Source organism: Sinohyriopsis cumingii, chromosome 3 (assembly GCF_028554795.1).
Source record: "Sinohyriopsis cumingii isolate HCF-2022 chromosome 3, ASM2855479v2, whole genome shotgun sequence".
Classification (NCBI taxonomy): Eukaryota; Metazoa; Mollusca; class Bivalvia; order Unionida; family Unionidae; genus Sinohyriopsis; species Sinohyriopsis cumingii.
In genome coordinates this window covers 78,420,665-78,440,080 of record NC_142963.1, presented here as the reverse complement: position 1 = coordinate 78,440,080, position 19,416 = coordinate 78,420,665, and the positions used below count along the sequence as shown (strand labels likewise).

The following is a 19,416-nucleotide window of genomic DNA, read 5'->3' as shown; positions in this document are numbered from 1 at the left end:
CATGCTCCAGAAAGTCCCATATGTAGATGAAGTGCTTTTATATGCTTTAGTTGCTGATATAATCAACAGAAAGTCCAAACGGTTTGAAAGTGTAAGATTCTTGGTCAAGAGATATAACTTTCTATTGGCACTTTCGTCTGCCTTGGATCATCTGGAAGGAGTATTCCTGAAGTACCAGGCTGGCATTCTACCTGACAATGTACTTCATGCAGACAGAGCTGATGTGCAATTGTATCTTATTTCCCAGCTAAAAGAACCAATCATTGGAAGATATAAATTTCCTCTTTGTCAGGTTATGAAAGGAATATTGGCTCTTGAATTTTTAGTTTGTTATATGTGGATTACTCTTTCTGCCTGGAATACTCATCTCATCCACTTGGATTAAACTTTACTCACCAGGTAGAGTCATACCAAAGACTTATAATAATGGTACTAACAGCTGCCTTGCTTGATGCTCAGCATTAAGAGGTTAGTGTTAGGACTGGTCAGCCTGATGTCAGGATAATGTGACTGGGTGGGACATCATGCTATATGTCTGCAGCATGATGCCTCAGTGCTAGACATCACTATAAACTGCCACACTGCAGACATCGTGGCATTATGACTGAAACATTGTTTAAAGCTACGTTAAAAATCCAAATCGTACACACACACTCATCAGGGGTTGGCATTTGTCTTTCTGTAGTGAACGAGGGATACTGACTCCAGTTTCGGGAACTACCTCTTTTATCCAAGACCCCCATCTTTCTTCATCAATCCAATCTGGTGAAACTGAGGGAGGAAGTGCACATCCTAGGTTTTACAGCAAGGTGCAGTTGAGAGGGTACTGAATGAATAGTCACCAGCCTTCTATTTCCATATCTACCTGGTCACCAAGAAAGGTGGAAAGTTTTGCATGATAGTCAGTCTCGAACCTTTAAATCGGTTTCTTCTGGAGGAACCTTTCAAGATGGAAACCACCTCAATCTGGAATGCGATTCGACCATTCGATTGGGCCATCTCTGTCAACCTTCAGGATGCTTATTCTTCACATCCCTGTATTTTCCCTTATCGCAAATACCTCCAGTTTTGCTTTGACCAGGAAGTTTCACAATTCTGGGTCCTAGCATTCAGAATTTCTTCTGCACACACAAGTTTTTAAACCAAGTTATGGGAATAGTGGTGGAATACAAATTTTCCAGTATTTTGCCATCTGACTGATCCACAATGTTCATATCCAATGCCTTCATCAGGATCTGTACCACAACCTTGAGAAATCGGAATTCACTCCATTGCAAGACTTTGTTTATGTGGGGATGAATTTCCTCACAAAGCGATATCTTGTCAGAGTTTCACTGGATTGGATAAATCGAATCCTGGCCCTGTTAGAGACACTGCTAGCAAAAACATGTCTGCTTGACAGTATCTGTCCTTTCTGGGAACCTTGAACACCTCTGCTGATTTGGTTTTATTAGGACTTCTGCATATGCGACCTCTACAGTTTCTCCTTCTTACAAGGTGGAAACCTTGCAGTGATTCTCTTTTAACACTGAGCTTTCTAGGACCGACAATTCATCACCATTTGCGGCAGTGGATGAATTGTGACTGATTCAAGATAGCAATCCCAATTCATGCACTCAAACTCCATTCCTATCTGTTTGCCTATGCATCAGATTCCAGTTGGGGCACTCATTTATAACCGGATGGCATAATTCTACAAGGACTTTGGACCCCATCCAAATCATCCCTCCACATAACAGCCTAGAAATGAAGGCTGTATACCTTGCATTGCATTGGTGTATCAGCAGAGTAAGGGGTCAATTTGTCATGATCTCTGATGACACATCCATCGTAGCTCATCTCCAACATCAAGGATGTAGACATGCCCCTTCTCTTTCTGTGGAAATTTGGAAACTTATGTGCATGGCCACCTTGGAGAACACAGCACTCAGAGTTTGGCATATTCCAGACTAGAAGAACATTTTGGCAGATAGTCTCTCTAGAACTAACAGTGCCATCCTCACAGAATGTACTCTTCACTGCTCTGTTACAGAATCACTTTTCCCACTGTGGGGAAGGCCCCTAGTGGATCTATTTTCAACCAGGCTCAAAAAAAGGCTTCCATTTTAAGTTTCTCCAGTCCCAGATCAAGGAGCTTAGGTAGTGAATGCGTTCAGTCTCCAGAGGGATTGGCTGTTCGCTTATGCCTTTCCCCTTTGACTGATTCCTCAAGTTCTAAGTCAGAACTTACAATGCTCAGATCATTCTTACAGCACCTCTGTGGCATCAGCACGCATGGTTCAACTATCTTCTAAACCTGTTGATTACTCAACCCAGGTCTTTTCCTCTCAGAAGTGATCTTGTCACAACACATGGGGATCCCTCCTCCACAACAGCCCACAAATTCTCCACCTTCATGCCTGGCTTGTCTCAAGTGATCTCTTCCAGAAGAAGTTTTCAGGCAGAGTCTTCTGCTGCATCATTCAGGCTAGGAGAGCTTCTACATCCAAGGTCTGTGAGGTCAGATGGAGAATCTTCTGTGATTGGTGCAGTAGGGAAATATGTAGGTCCTAGCTGCCCCTCTATATCTTCAGTTGCTGATTTCCTTTTGTTTCTCTTTGAGAATAAAAAATGCTCTCTATGCACTATCAAGAGCAACAGCGCTGACCATTTCTGACACATATAAATTCTCTCAAGGCACAGTAATTGGTTCAGGTTTTCACTTTGCCAATCTTATTAAAAGTATTTTGAGCTGCAGAGACCTGTCTTGCACTCTTTTGCACCAAGATGGAATCCTTCTTGCATTTTCTGATCATTAACCAAAACCCTTGAGTGATGCTTCTTTTCAGGACCTTGTTCTCAAGACTGTTTCTACTTGCCCTTGCATGACAATAATGTAAAATTCTCTGGCTCGTGTTTAATGGTTTGTCAACCAGGAGTTTAAGCCATTAAAATCAATTACCTTCCATAACCCCTATACCAGTAGAAATCTCCACTCTTTGTGGAATCTGTACTGCAGATGATTCAGATATACTTTTAGGGCACTGCAGTTCTATTTTAAGGCATGCAAAGGAAAGATAAAAAAAGTAGATAGCATCTTTTCCAATCTCTCAACGGCTCCATACACATTTCTATTGCCACTATTTCATGATGGATTATCACCATGATCAAAAGAGTGCACCAGTCTCTTATTGATCAAGACCGTATCTTTATGAAACTTAAGGCCTGTGAGGCTCAAGATGTTGCTACCTCCTGGGCCTACCTTAATTACTCCTCCTTGGAGGATATCATGAAGGCAGCATTTTGAGGTTACTATACTGCCTTTTCCTCCTTTTACTTCCACTCATCATTACAACAAAGTGCAGACATTTTTTCTCAGGGCCCCATTGTTATATGCATATTTCAGTTGACCTATCGGTGATAGAATTTGACCATTTTCATATAATCCATGGCTATATCCATGTTGTAAGAGTAGTAGCTGTATACTTCGGAGTGGGTTGCTTTACAGTGGGAGACCACTATATGTGTATTTGAGATGCAGACATGACAAAGTAAAATTCAGCAAGTCAGAAAAAGTAGCTGAGTGCTTTTAAGATCTACTTTCTCTTCATTTGTTCTGGAAATTTAGCATAATTTAAAATAGATCTATGCAAGTTAATGCAATGGACAGTTTGTTTTGCAGGCATGGGCTCTAATATATGTTTAAAGTTTCTTGATGAATGCAATACTAGTATGATACACATTGTATCAAAGACAAATTATTGTGTTCAACATAGCTGGCAGTACCCAGTTCAGGAAACATATCAGGTTATGACAGTTATGCACAGTATGATGTGGCCAACATGGCTACCCAAGATTTTGTCTCAGATAAGATCTACTGTGCAAGTTATAGTGAAACAATCCTGACTACCTGTCAGCTTGTATTTTTTATAAAGTGCATTTGCACATATCATTAATGTTGGAGATAATTTATAATCTCCATTTATTGTTTACATTCCCTTCATGTTGGAAAGTCATACCTCTGTTTCCAATGCAAATAATAGTAACTGTAGTAACAGGTTTTGATATATGACGCTTGCACAAAGGAAAAGTAATTTGATACAGTATGTAAATCATATAAAACTGATTTGTTTAAATATTTATCATCTGGGTAAAGATTTTTGAAGCCCATTGTGTACATGATAGAATTGTAAACTGTTATCACTTACCTTCTATTTTGAGAAATAGGCAATTGTATCCATTTTTCTCCAGGATTAAGGTAATATGTAAGTTCATAATTTTTCGTCACCAGTGTGATGAAACTGTTCATCATCAATATTGAATCTTTGTAAAATTTATTGTGAATTAATTCCTATTTTTGTTGTTTGAAATTGGGCGCCATTTTTACTACTGTGTGTATTGGGCGCGCGGCTTTCCACTAGGAGGCGCTCAGGTTAATATTTCCAAATTCTTCCATATTTAGTCATATTCGTGAAAACTTTGTCATGAATTTCCCAAGTGTGTTCCCAAAACTGGTAAATAGGGGTGAGATCCGCCATTTTGGCAGTTGTGGTTCTACTGGAATCCAGTAAAGGTCTCAAGACCAAGCAAAAAGTGTCAACTGATAATTTCAAGCCATTAAATTTAGTACTCATAATGACTACTATAAAGTGTCCTCGTTATATCAGTTAAAAACTCCCATAGAGGGATTTAGCTGAAGACACTGTCACTCTGTCGTCATAAACACAGCCGTCTGCTATCCATTGGAAATTTAGTATTCTGATTGGCATTATCGAATTTCCTACTCAATTTCATGTATCATTTTGAAATCACAAATTTCCATCCATTTTGTAGTGATTGTGTCATTTAGCTGTCGAAATAATATACCCGACGCAACGACACACTTTGTTGCTACAAAATGACCACACATTGTCGCATTCAACTCAAGCTACACACTATCGATATCCGGTTTCAGATTGTGTCGCTCAAAACGACACACTGTCTCAGGGGGCTTTCACCAGTTAATATGTACTTTTGAGAGAGTGACGTATGTAAGGTGAAGTAGTTCGCATTTAAAACATGCACAATAGAGAGAATGTTGGCATACCTCTATGCTATATTAATGTAATGTGGATGATATTTCTTTTGGATATTGTACTTTTGGAAATTTTGCATGATTTAAGCACACTGCTAACTAAAATGACTGATCCCTTGTGTTAAAACATCAGCCTGAATTAGTCTAAAGTACACTATACATAGCAGCTATTAAAATAGGGAAAATGAATTTTGCCAGACTAGACAATACCAGCTTCTGAAAGTGCAATGAATGAATTACCAAATATACAAAATGTAAAAAAAGTTATCGGCTCTTTTTTATACAATTTACCTCTAAAGTTCAGGAAGTGAAAATGACCAAGTAGAGCTAGCACTTTTTTGAAATGTGCACATCTGAAGTAAGGCCAAACTGTACACTCTATAACCCATAGTACACCCGTCAATCATACACCAAAATAAAGGGAATTAAAGGTTCTTTGCATTATACCTAAGATATACAAGGTCTTTTTAAATAGCCAGTATAACCAGTGAGGAAAGCCAGGGAAATTCTTTTTTCTTTAAAATCCTAACCCTATGCAAAATACGAAACTGTAGGGCGCCACCTCAGCCAACAAACGCGACACACTATTAACATCCGGTTCCAGACTGTGCCTCTAACATATTTACCATTGGACTCTAAAACACAAACCCGGGCCTGGTTCCAAACCTTGATTGGGTGCACAAAATCATTACCACTTCGGTACGTTATATGAACAGATTTTGAGATAATTAGCTTCTTTTTCTGTGTAAGATTAGTTTGGGAATTGGGATTATCTGAGTTAGAGATCATGTGAATTAGGACAAATGGAACATTTATGCTGATTTTCACATGCAATTTAACACTGAAGTTATTGTTGTCATTTCAACATGCTTTATGAAACGTCTGTTCTGAAAATTGGCAAATATTATAATTCACTATTCTGAGCACTAGATTTTGTGAGAAAACACATTCAACCCTGGAAGACATAATAAACTGTGTTGAGTATTTATATTTGTTTTGTTTTGTGCTTTTATGATCTATATAAGAACTTTTGTAGTGAACACACATTTCTTGACACTACAATATACTGGAGAGGTCTAGTAACTGAAAAAGACATGAGCTGTCCATCTATTCCATTTTATTTAACTTTGACCCTTGGCACGTTAAAATATAGGGGACAAGCTAGACTTGAATTTTAGGGAGAAGTGACTTCTCCTTTGGACAGAACAGGGAGAAGTGGTAGCAAGGAAAGACATGCAATATCTGTGTATACGTATATGTGTATGTGTGTGTGTGTGTGTGTATATATATATATATATATATATATATATATATATATATATATATATATATATATATATATATTGTTGCAAGTCTATGCTCTTAAAATAAGTTACAGATAAGTGTGAAGACAACAAGCTTTGTAAAATTTAACAAATAATTTAGTTCCCAAAAACAAAAGGTGAAAAATGAGAGAAAAAAAAGAACTTAAGTATTGTGAAATCCAAATTGTAATCCAGGAATTTTTATTATAGGGTATAACGCCATTTTTCAGCACAAGATAGGCTTTACATGGCGGCCAGTATTAATGGTGGAGGGAAAAGCCCGGAAAGAACTACCGACCCACAAAAAACTACCGGCAAGCATTCTCACGTATCCACATTGGCCGAGCCCGAGACTCGAACCCACGCAGACAGAGGTGAGATGTCAGTGATCCGTGACGGAGAGCGCTTTAGAGCATTCGGGGCCCCAATCCAAGAATTAACAAACACAAGTCCTATCAATGAAAAGTTCTGAGTGAATCTCAGTTCAAAGCCTGATGAAATTCAAGATGAAAGGCGCTGACATCTATAATAACATACGAAGTGTAGATGTGTCAACAGTCTCTTGTTGAATCACAGAAAATATTGTTCCTGTTTTGAATTCCATATAAATTCCAGTGAATGTTTGTGTCCCAGAATTGTATCAGAGCACTTTTGTATTTAAAATAAAATTCAGCCCAAACTGGTCACAACACAACACAACTTAAGGTGCTCGGTGTTATAGCACAACTGACTAACCTTTATCAAAAACATCAATTATAAGACTAATTAAGACGCAAAATGGATGAGGATCAAAAGTTCCTTCTTCTGGTAAAAATAGAAGTTTGTTACGAATTGGCACATGATACAATTCACGTAATCCAGGTATGACTTTGACTTAATGAATCTTATTCTGAGAATGATGAAAAAAGATTTTTTAAAAGTTGTTTATATCAGTGAAATAAAAAAAGTAAATCAGGTCAAACAGAACTGAGCTCGATTCTGGATAAGGTCAAGTCCCGTAAACAATGTTACATTAAAATAGCATGTGATGGAGTAAATAATTTTAAAAAAAAACTAACAGATAAATAATTAAATTATTTATTTATATATGTATATGTGTGTGTGTGTGTGTGTTGTTTTCATTCTCTTATTTAAATTATGCCCTCTTTTCTCAGTGTGCATATTTGCAATTAACATTGGTTTAAGCAATAATTTATTTTCAGGTAGAAAATTTTCTGAGTTCTATCTATTATAAACACATTTGTTGCATTGGTTTAATAGTATTTGTTTTGCAGTTTTTCTTTGTATTTTCATGAAAATAATGAATAAAACCTTGACCTTTCAGCATCTCTTGAATTCCACAACAAAGCATTGTCCTGTATGTTTCTGACCTACATAATAGCATTTAAAGTTGAATCTTCAGTAACATAATGTTGAGACTGCTTTCTGTGAATTGTATATTTTCCAGATTCCAGAATATTTTTGCCCAATGGTTTATGAAAAGAGACAATCTAATAAAGTGGTACTTTCCATGCTCTGATATGTCTGACATTATTTCCTCATGACAGGTTCACTTATGGTTTCAAACTAATTTTTATGAAGAAACTAATGTACACGTGGCAGTTAAAATATTCATGTTACCAATTCTATTCTTAAATCACAAATTGCTATTTACATAAGTTTAAATTTCGAAACACAAGTCTGTATGCTTTTATCAATCAACTATCAAAACACATTCCTGTAATTGTGAAAGAGTTTTTTGTCAGGGCAGTTGATATAAACACCAGCTATTTGATGGCTTGAAGTCCACATTTTGCCTTGAGCTATAACATAACATTGGAACTTATAACCTGGCCAAGGCGAGGAAGCATCTCAGAAAGGACAGTCATTGAATGTTCCTCTAAAAAAATCACAGGGTGAGGTGAAGGCATTTTTGCTTTCCTAACAGAAGAAGGCAAAATTTACATTTTTCTGGCAACTTAGTCACCCACTTTGCCTGGTAGCATGACCCCTGGTTATAGACCACAATGTAAAGACGTGTTTCTAAAATAAAGGATGGGATTAAGGAGAAGGCAGGAAAATAGTATAAAATTTGCATTGGATTTTATTGTTCTTGATTCAGGTTGTGTGTTCTGAGGGCTGTTCCATTAAAAAATACATGGGACCCAAGGAAGACATTTTAAAAGTGGGGTATCTACCCATAGATGCAGTTTTAAATTTTCTTATCATTTTAATATGAACACTGAAATCAAAGTACCCTAGCAATTATTATTTTTAAACTGTCTTCCCAGGGTACCATGTATGTTTAAATGAAAAGCCCTGAGGGTTTTGATGGTGTGAATCATACAAATACCTTGGTTCTCCTCGTTTTAAGATTCTGATTTTGATTGTGGGCTTTATGTGTTTTTATAATTTGAAATGGTGGATTAGCAAGCACAAATCTGGGGTTCATTTGGTGTTTTTCTTTTCAGCTGGACTGACTGATCAAGAGATCAAGCAGCTGAATTCTGCAGCAATTGAGGGAATTGCTGCAAATATCATTCCAAAAATACCACCAAATGTACTCTCAGTAAGTATTGCACAGAAAACAAACAACTTGCAAAGTTTATGTGGGGTGTGTGGTTGTCTAGGGGTGGGGTTCTTCTTATAGACTTTAACGAATTATGAGAAGTTCCCCTGGTCCTTATTCAGAAGGTTAATTCTGGACACTATATTATTTATTGACTAAATATATTTATGGCTACGAGCCCCCAGTCAGCAATGCCGACAGTTAAATTAAAAGAAATACAAAGATGAAATTTAAACAATAACAATTTAATAAATGAAATTTAAAAGAATTTAAAGTAATCAATGTCTCCCTTTCACCCAATGATCCCTTTGATCATCATTTGAGTTCACAGTGTGAGGAGATTTTTCCCTTCTTGAGTGCTACTCATCTAAATCTCTTCGTTCCCATGTCTTTCTCTCCTTTCGTGATCTCCACTTCCGCTTCCTCTTCTATAATCCTTGTTCCTTGCCGTTATCTTGACTTCCGGTTCCTCTTCTAGTATCCGGAGCCCTTGACGGTATCCCTTGAGGTCACCCGAAATTCACTCGGTATCTCTCACCGTCACCCGAAATTCTCTGAACTTCTCTCGTCCCCCGAAATTCTCTGAAATTCTTTCGTCCCCCGAAAGCTTCCTGTTGAAAGGTATAATGCATTAGCATAGGGTTATAAAAATCTTCCCTCACACTACGTCACTGAACTGAACCATCAGTTTAAGGCGGGACATTTGGGTAGCGCATGCGCACACATCGAAATTCCCATACACTTCCGCCGCTTACAAAAATGGCGCCATAACACAATCACACAAAGGATTCAAATATCTACATACTGAGCCCTATCAGTATATACATACAAAATATTTCAAATATGATTGTACTAAAATATTACTACGATTAGTAATATGACTATCTATATATTTATATATATTTATATATATTTCCTACACAAGCGTACCAAATCCACAATATTCACATTCAAATGGTGATAAACGGCAATCCGTTACTCAATGGCAAAATCTATCATTACGTAAACAAATTTCTTGTCTACCAAAATATAACTACGCAAAGAATTACAATATTAATTCTTATAGCGGCTAGCGAGCAATACAATTCTTCACAAATACAAATCGTCCTTTCAAAAGGGCGTAAACGTAATAATCCACGAAATAATATGCACACATATTACTAGCGAAAGAAGAGAACATTTTCGCCTCACAAATAAGGTGTACATAGTAACATTATGAATAATGATGCAACGAATCAACATCGTAATCAATCGTAAACAAAAGTACTAGCTAAAGTCATGAAAAAAATACAAAATATTAAGGTCATAATTAACTATTCATACTTCAATACAAGTAAAATGTATACATACGACAAATTCTCTTCAATTAACAGCAGTCGTATCAAGCAGAATCAATGTAACATCAAACTTACCTGATCGAAGCTATTTCATGAATTTCCTAAATTCCGCCAATTTTTACGAATGGCTAACGGAGTGTGTGTCACTGCGACTCTTAAACACCAACTGACGAATTTCAGGCTTGTACAAGTCTTATGCCAGTTTCTCGAATCAAGTCCCACCTACAACGCATCCCGATTGGATGGCGACGGACTCTGGTCATTTGATCGAACTGTCAATCATAAAAATGTCAGTCTGTGTGTCCCCATGTACTGTCCAGCCTACCATTGTCGGCTTCCGGCTCTTTGAAGTTGTCTACGTCACGTGTTCCCATGTACAAAGATTCCCGCCAGATTTCCACTCAAGAGCTCAAACAAAGACTGGGTTACGTAAGAGGATTAGCCAACTTAGGTACTTGGAAAAACAAAGCTTACCTGGCTCCACTTACAGACTTATAAATACATGTATAATACAAGGGGTTGGGGTAAAACATCACAGTTTAAAATGATACAGAAATATTTACCAGGTTTGAATACAGGTTATCAGGCTTTGTCAGGTTGTTGGGCTTCCATTTCTTGTAAAATAAATATCATATTTTTAGCTTGTTTTAATATCATCAAGATTTTTGTTTAATAACGTACTTAAAGTACAGGGCTCAATAAGGGCCAATTTTGGCTCCCAATCATTCCTGCAAAAATAATTTAAAGAAAATCGGTCCCACTCTCTTCCCAAAATATGTTTAATTCTTATGCATGATCACTTTTAATAAGAAAATCGACTATTTAAAAGATACTGGTTTTCTCCTCAAGCATGGAACCTATTTTAGTGGGTTATAGACAGTATGGCTAACATGCCTCTCTAAAGCTGACTGCCAAAAGAGATAAACCTAATATTCTCAGCCTGTACAAAATTTTCCCTATGGATTGGATTTGGAATCTATGTGTACACCTAACAGATATGGACATCTTTATTGTATAGGTCAACAACTGTTAATGAATTTCAGTCTGTCCATAAGGACATATTTTGGAAAGTTATGGGTTCCTTACAAACTCCTTATGGTAAATCACATGGAATATGCAAATTAGTCCATGGGTGCTATAGATTGTCCATATGGAATTTCAGTATAGTAAAGATTAAAACTCAGTATGGATTATGGCAGTAGTCAATATAACAGTAGTCCTTATGGAATATAACAGTAGTCCACATGGAATGCGTAACTATGTGAAATACTATAATATATTTTGTATCTTTTTTCATTGTTGGTCATTACTGATTAAGAATGATCAGAAGAAATAATAGAATCTAACAAAATCTGGAAAAAATTTCAGCAGAACTTGTTAATTTGAGCAAAATTTTATTTACATGAGGAAAATGTTAACAGGCAATAGAAAAAATAGCATGATTTGCAATACATTTTTGGCAAGAATGAAGAAAAGGAGCAAAGTTTTTCCCCCATTAAAAAATAAAATTGGCATTTATCAGCAAGAGAATTTAGAAGATGACAGGAATGAGCGTGATTGTAATTATGATCAAGAAATGAGAGTAAGAAGTACCAGGAATGCTGGGAAGATGAAAGCAAATGACTGAAGTATGATCTGAGAGAGGCTATGATGTGCACTTTCTGCACTGAGTATTCTAAGCAGAACAAAAGTGGGGGTTGGTTAATGAATCTTGTTTTATGTTTGTTTTGGTACCTGTCTGTTGTTTTTGTTTTGAGTTACTGTCAGTGAATAATAAGTATTTAAGTAGAAACTGAACTGGCTTCTGTTTGATTTTAGGAGGATCAGTACAAATATTTCGGTGATCCTTTGGGTTAATGAAAAAAACCATCCTTAACTCATCCAAGCATTTGATGTGATGGATGAGGATTCTTTGAAATATTAGCCAAAAGCTGGAGGATTGAAGTTTCATAGTGCTGAAAGCATTGACTGTCTGGCTGTATTTAGAGATCATAAGATAAAACCAGTTTTAACCACATAACCATCTGACCCATATTTATAAAAGCCTGTGCAAATTGTGCCTCATGTCATTTGAAAGAGATAAGGAATTTGTTGTCCATATAAATCCAAACAAGGTGGGAAGGTAACACCAGTGTGGGAACTTCATTCCTCCATCTTTTGACTAATATTACCAAGAATCCTCCTAATCCATTGCATTAAATACTTGGATGAGGTGGGGATTCTTTTCCCATATTAGGCTAAAAGTCTGTGGGATTGAAGTTGTCTGTTTAAAGAGGATAAGAAATTTAAACCAGACCATAAGGATATAAAAACAAGATAGACTTCTCATCAGAATTTATTCTATACATATTTGTCCAAATACTCGCTGCAGGAAGCCGAGTGAAAAGTGAACTTTACATGAAAGTCACGTAGATGTACTAAAATTACATTACACAAGCCGTTTTTTGTCTTCGAGCTGGTCCAGTAAACATCTGAAGCTAGATGAAATCCCTGAAGTAGAATGTATCTGCTTTATACCAATCTTAAGTGTCTAAAATCAGCTTCAGAGATAAACATTGCATACAGGGTTGCTGATGTTGATGCCTCAAGAACCGAGTGAGCTTTAAACACTGAAGTATCAATAGGTGCCCTCTCAAGAATGGTTTTGATCCAACATAATATTGAGGTGGCTACAGGTAAAAAGGTCTTTAATGAAATAAATTCTTTTCTCGATTTATGACTGTTTGGTTGCCTTAAGGTAGGTTTTCAGAGTAGTTACTGGACAAAGACACTATTGCCTATATGACTAAATTTTAACTGGCTTCAATGGTTTTCCTGGTTCTGGAGTCTTCAAAGGTACTGGGACAGTAACAATAATTGTTCTGAACAGTGATGTGGTCCAAAGTAATTGAAGCAAGAGTTTTAATTCACTATGCAGTTGTCAAAGGAAACACAAAAATTGATTTGAATATTAACATTTTCAATTTAGAGCTTGCAAAGGGAACACTGTCCTCAAAATCTAAAACCTTTTTAACAATCCAAATAAAGGAATATCTAGGTGTTGGAGGTCTTGCATGAAAAATACCCTTCATTACTCTGCTGATTATGTTATTATCAATTAAATCCAAATTCCCAATACATGCTAGAGTCAGTGCCAGCATTGATCTATGAGTGTTTACAACACTTTAAGAGGAACCATGTCAGTGAAGAGAAACAAGGTATAAAATCACCTGGTTCACAGTTGGTTTAATGTAATTAGACTTCTATTTATTACACCACAAAACCCATTTTTTCCAAGCCAACTTGTAATGTTTGTTAGTCGATTGTCTCCATGACAACTGTAGCTGTTTTGGGAAGCCCACAACTTTCCAAGCCAGCCCTGATACAGTACAGCCTATGAAAGGCATTTGGTGAAGCAGTGGATGACTTTCTTGACCTTGAGAAAGATAGAGCAGATTTCTCCTCTGTGGGAGAAGGACTGGAATCGGACATATTTGCTGTAATAACATTGGAACCAAATCTGCATTGGCCAGAAGTGAGCTATGGTGATCACCTCTTGTATTTGATCTTGTGCAATTTTTGCTTGAACCCTTGGTAGGACTCTAAAAGGAATGAAAATATATGGTCAGAAAACTCCATGATAATGAAAAAGCATATATTGTTACAGCTTCTAGATCAGGTTGCCAGGACACATATGGTTTAATTTGGAAATTCAAACGAGAAGCAAACAGATCTATGTTTGGCTGGAAAAGAACTTCACATAGTCTCCCAAAAATCTTGGGATGGAATTTCCATTCCGTTGAATTACTAAAATTTCTAGACAATAAATGAGTTGAAGAAAGAAAAATGTTGTGTTCAGATGCCCAGAGCCACATATTGTTGGCCAGAAAGATGTCTCTTGGTAGAGATGCCAACATTTTAGAAAACATCTACTAGCTACCCAATCCAAGGGAAATTGTATTAAGTATGAACCTGAACTGCCATGCCAACACCCAAGAGAGGTATAAGTGTAATTGCTAACATAAGTGGCAAAAATGCATAATCTGAGCATAAAAAGAGCATCTATATATTACATGCCATAATTATAAAAACTGTATGAAAAACTTACATTTATATTTGCTGCTTACCTGGATCTGCAGTTAAAACTTTTGTCATAAATTGGTAAATCTAAGTGGATTAATAGTACAAGAGTATAGACACGAAAGAAATTAATAAATTATTTATGCATAACATTCACTTTAACTACTGGTAGTCTATTAGTCTACAATAATTTGTATGAATAGTTGTCAAATCCACAAATGACTGTTGTATTACATCACATTTGAATTCTTATTCCAGAATTTTTAAAGTGATATTGATTTGTTATTTCCAGTGCAATATGTTTTTAAGTTTAGCAAAATCCCTCTCCTAACATTTTTCAGTCATATAATATCCATCAGTCATATATGTAACATGTAGTAAAACAGAAATAAGTTGTAAATAGGCACAGTACATCATTTACCTTTCTCCAATGAGATGGCAGCATTCCTTTCATCAACTTCCTCTTGAATATTGACTCATTCGGCCTTGGAGGTTTTTGTCATTTTCGCCTGAAATGCGAGTAGGAAAAACATTTTAGGGACTATTTCTGAACACATAATACATCGGCTTTCAACAGATTTTCCATGAAATTAATGCCTAGTTGTATTAGAAACATAATTTTCCATTGGTTATTTTGCTCACGCATGAGCAGAAGGGTTAAAGTTGAAGTTCTGTTTTTTTCTTCTTCTTAATGGACCCATCATTTCTGTATCAAGACCACTCTTTATTTCAAATGCCCACCTTATCCTACTTTTTGCAAAGGTTCACCTGTCTGTGTGGAGTTCAGACCAGTCTGCCTTAGATCTGAGGCCAAAAGGTCTAAAAATCCGGACACAAAATAGCACTCCAATCACGAGCGAATTTTGAGGTAAAAAAAAAAAACGGGTCAAAAAATTAGGTTTTTCCCTCTGTAGAACAAGAACTTCCAGATTATTTGGTATCATTATAGAGCTATATCTGTCTGCTTTTTTGTAATACTACCCACTTTGGTGTATGTTAAATAACCTTAATGCTGCAGAGCTCGAAATATGGTACAGCCTCATCATGCCAACAGGCGGGATTGGGGCAGAATGAGTTAAGCAGGTGCAATCATGGCAGTGTCAAGTGGTATTGTGGGAAATTGGTCTGGAATACCTCAAAGGTATGATATTAAGCCAAAATTTGGACAGGTTTACAAAGTCAAATGCCTGCATTAAGCATTGGTACCAAATTTATTACGCTACACGAAACGCAAAATCTAGCTTGATATATCAGTGTTGATTCTTAAAAAGGTCGTGTGAAAAAGGAGAGATGTGTCTTCCCTTGTATTATTATATTGTACTTGTATGACAGATTAATTGTAAGCAATGATTCGAGCCCCTGTGATGATGAATAAATGTGCACACGACATGAGCCTCAAACTGTAATCATTATTCTGTATCTGGATCTGAACTTGGAAACTTTTTTAAAGGGGTATCCAGTTGTCCATTTTATTACCAGTTTATTATCAATGGGCAGATACCCACATAACTGATTACCCGTTGGCATCTTTATCTATTAGATCTGCCTTTACTATTTATGTAAGCAACTGATCTTGTGTCATCAGTTTTACTCAAAATGTGAACCTGGTTTTGAGAAACACAGAGACAATGAAAACCATTAAAAATTGCTCTGAGGTCAAGTAGATTTATATCTCTTGTGAACTCCATCTGCCATTGGCAAATCAGTGTTCTCCAGTCATAAAAACTGTATTATTAGCACCCCAACCAAACAGAAGCATCTGTTTTCAAGTAAACCCTTAGATCTGGTGGGCATGCCCCATTCATCATGTGAAAGTTCTGAACAGACCGCAGAGGATAATGTCATGAGTGTATATTAGTTGCCATTTGCTGACTTTAGCGGAAAAAAATTATCTTGCACTCTAAATTTCTGTACAAAAAGAGTACCAGGCAGAAATGCTCAGAAAAGAATGTGAGTGTGTGTGATTTGGCTTTTTAATGTAGCTTTAACAATTTTTCAGTCATATCGCTACAATGTCTGCAGTGTGACAGTTTATAGTGATGTAAGTCTTTGGTATGACTTGGCTGGGGATCAAACCCACAACAACAACAACACCAACAAATATATTTGTTCCCATGCATACCCCACCATCCCCTCATTTGACCATTATTTATCATCATGACTGTCACTTGACCTGAATTAAAAGTCTTCAAAGAATCTGGCTCAGAAATATGTAGAAAATAATCTCACATTGGTATCTAAAAGTAAACAGAACCTATAATATTTGTTGTATTAGATGGGAAAAAAATTGAGGGAAAAGAAAGAAAAATATAGTCTGGAGAAAAATTCCCATCCACCCCCCATCCCAAAATTATCATAAAACCAAGCAGTGAATACAAGTACACAAATCAGTGTTTAATTTAATGAGGAAACAAGGAATTAAGTAAACTGTCATGTCTGATAAATGTCGAAAATGCTTTTCTTGTGCACTGATTGGGTTCCATTCTAAGAAGAATTCAAAAACACTTGCACATGCATGTGTATACACCCTTAGACATGACATAGAGCTGTTTTTTTTTTTAAGACCAAAAAAAGGAGCAACATGCTTGAGGATAAATATAATTTATGTAGAATTTCAGGCTGGCAAGTCTATTAATTTATCATTTAACTCATTAACCCATGGCACTGAGTTTATATGGCAGGAGGTAGTAGCCTACTGCCGAGCTCTGTAGCTTCAAGGTCATGTACTATGCACTAAAGTGGGTGGTATTATAGAAGGGTAGACAGAAGTAACTCTACAATGATACCAAATAATCTGGAAGTTCTAGTTGCACTAAAAAATACAGAGGGAAAAACCTCATATTTTATCATCCAAAATTCGCCCATGGTTGGAATCTGATTTTGTGTCTGGATTTTAGACATTTTGGTCTCAGATCTAAGGCAAACCAGTATGAACTGCAAACTGACAGATGAACCTTTGCAGAAAGTAGGATAAGATGGGCATTTGGAATAAAGAGTGGTCACAATATGAAAATGATGGGTACGCTAAGCAGAAGAAAATCCTACTTTTACCCTTCTGCTCATGCATGAGCGAAATAGCCAACGAAAAACGTTGTTTCTAACCCAACTAGCCATTAGGTTATTGGAAAATCACCTGGAAGTTGATGTATTAGGATGTATTCAGAAATAGACCACAACATGAGTTTCCCACTCACATTTCAGGTGAAAACAACAAAAACCTCCAGGGGTTAATGGGTGCATTTTGATGACGTCACCAAATTTGAATATTCCTTGCATATTTAATTACTTGTGCATCGACATTGCACATAAATTACAAATTAGCCATTCCTAGATGATTTGTAAAAAAGTTCAGAAATCCTTGTTAACTCATTAACCCCTGGCGCCGAATTTACGTGGCAGGAGGTAGTAGCCTACTACTGAGCTCTGTAGCATCAGGGTCATATATGATACACTAAAGTGGGTGGTAACAGGCAAAAGCGACAAAAACCTCCAGGGGTTAATGAGTTAATGCAGCAACTATTTTTGACAATGTTGCCCGATGACAAGATTTCAGTTTGTGTGTGCACACAAAAAAATGAAAAATGACAAAAATATACTTTTAAAATTCAAATCACATGAGATACCTGCCACCCTTTATGTCTTAAGGAACCATCATTTCATATTTTGCTGGGAGAAGGGGAGGAAACAGTTACTCAATGGGCATTCTAAGGATTGCTTGTGCGATACCTTCCCAAGGCACATTCTAGGCTGTCTGTCTTGGTGTGTTATTGGAAAACTCACTTAGCTTCATTTCCTTGGCTTGTTAAAGCAAGCAGTCGATGTCTGTAAAGTATTGTTAAAATCCACCCCTTCCCCAACCATTTTTGACAACGTTATTGTTTAAGCAACCAGTAGAAATTGCAGTATTTTAAAGAAAAAATATTTTGAGAGTTTTAAACTGATTATTCAAACCTTCAGATAGACAATTCATGTGAAACATGTAACAAATGTGAAGAAGATAGAAGTAAGGAACTTATGTGAACTGAATGCGCATGAATTTCAGAAGTAAAAAACAATAGAAATGATTTAAGTTTTTCTGTTTAAAAGAATAGGAAAAGATAAAACAATTATTAAAAAGTTTTAAAAATAACAAGTGGGTTCAGACAGCTGCTGTTCCATACAATATTAACAAAGCAACTGCTTTACCGTAAATGATCAATTTCTATACATGAACTATTAACAATTTTCTCTATATGAACATCTCAGTGACCTGGTGAGGTTCTGTACATTAATAAAAATTTTTTTAAAAAAATTCATTTATTTGCTTATGGGTTTTTTTCTTTCTTTTTTTACTTTAAAAAGAAAAACAGATTCTATACACATCACTGCACTTAGAGTAAACAAATTGTAAAATAATCCTTTTTGTCAATAAATGTTTCATTAAAGATTGCTGCAACCAATAGTTGGTGTTGCATTGTACTGGCAGCCTACTGAATAGGTTTATTTTAGTCCCAGTCTGTGGACAGTACTTTAAAGCTAGGTACTAAAATAATTCATGAAACTGAAACAAATAAAAAATTATACTAATTAACATTGCATTTTTGATACTTGGATCAGTCCTGGTTTCATGGGTGCTTCACACTATTAATATTATGATCCTGTTTGCATGAGTGCCAATATATTTAAAATCAAAATGAGTAGAATATAAATAATAAATGCAACTTAATATGACCAGGTCGTGAAAATTTGTACAGAGATTTTGTTCTTACCATAATTCCTTTTTAACAGACCAGCTTAGTCCAGCTTAGTCAAAAATAGCATCTGTGGTTGCTTCATTGTTTTTCACTGCTGTGAACATTTTTTCCTCAGTGCGCCTCATCTATATTTAGCTGTTCTCATTCAAAATTCAAAATCTGATTTGTGCTAAAGAATGCTTAAAAATGCATCCATATGCAGAAAGAGAGAAAAAAATACAATTGCCTATACAAATAGCAATCAACACTGGAATGTCAGTTTTTAAAAGAAATATAAAATGACATTTTGTATTGCTGTGAAGTGACACCCTAAATTTGTATGGTGATAAAAATGGCAGATGGCCTAAGTTTTTGCCTCCCTTATTCTGCTTGCTTGTGATGA

At 36.2% G+C, this 19,416-nt stretch overlaps 1 protein-coding gene across 1 annotated transcript in view; it reads left to right on the top strand.

Annotated features, from left to right (window-relative positions):
* The window catches only part of LOC149803159 (uncharacterized), a 255,820-nt gene that overhangs the window by 197,631 nt on the left and 38,773 nt on the right, over positions 1-19,416 (top strand). The window contains exons 25-26 of the mRNA XM_089952783.1: positions 8,808-8,905; positions 15,320-15,442. Coding sequence (XP_089808909.1) covers positions 8,808-8,905; positions 15,320-15,442 — 221 coding nt within the window. The remainder of the gene's footprint in view (positions 1-8,807; positions 8,906-15,319; positions 15,443-19,416) is intronic.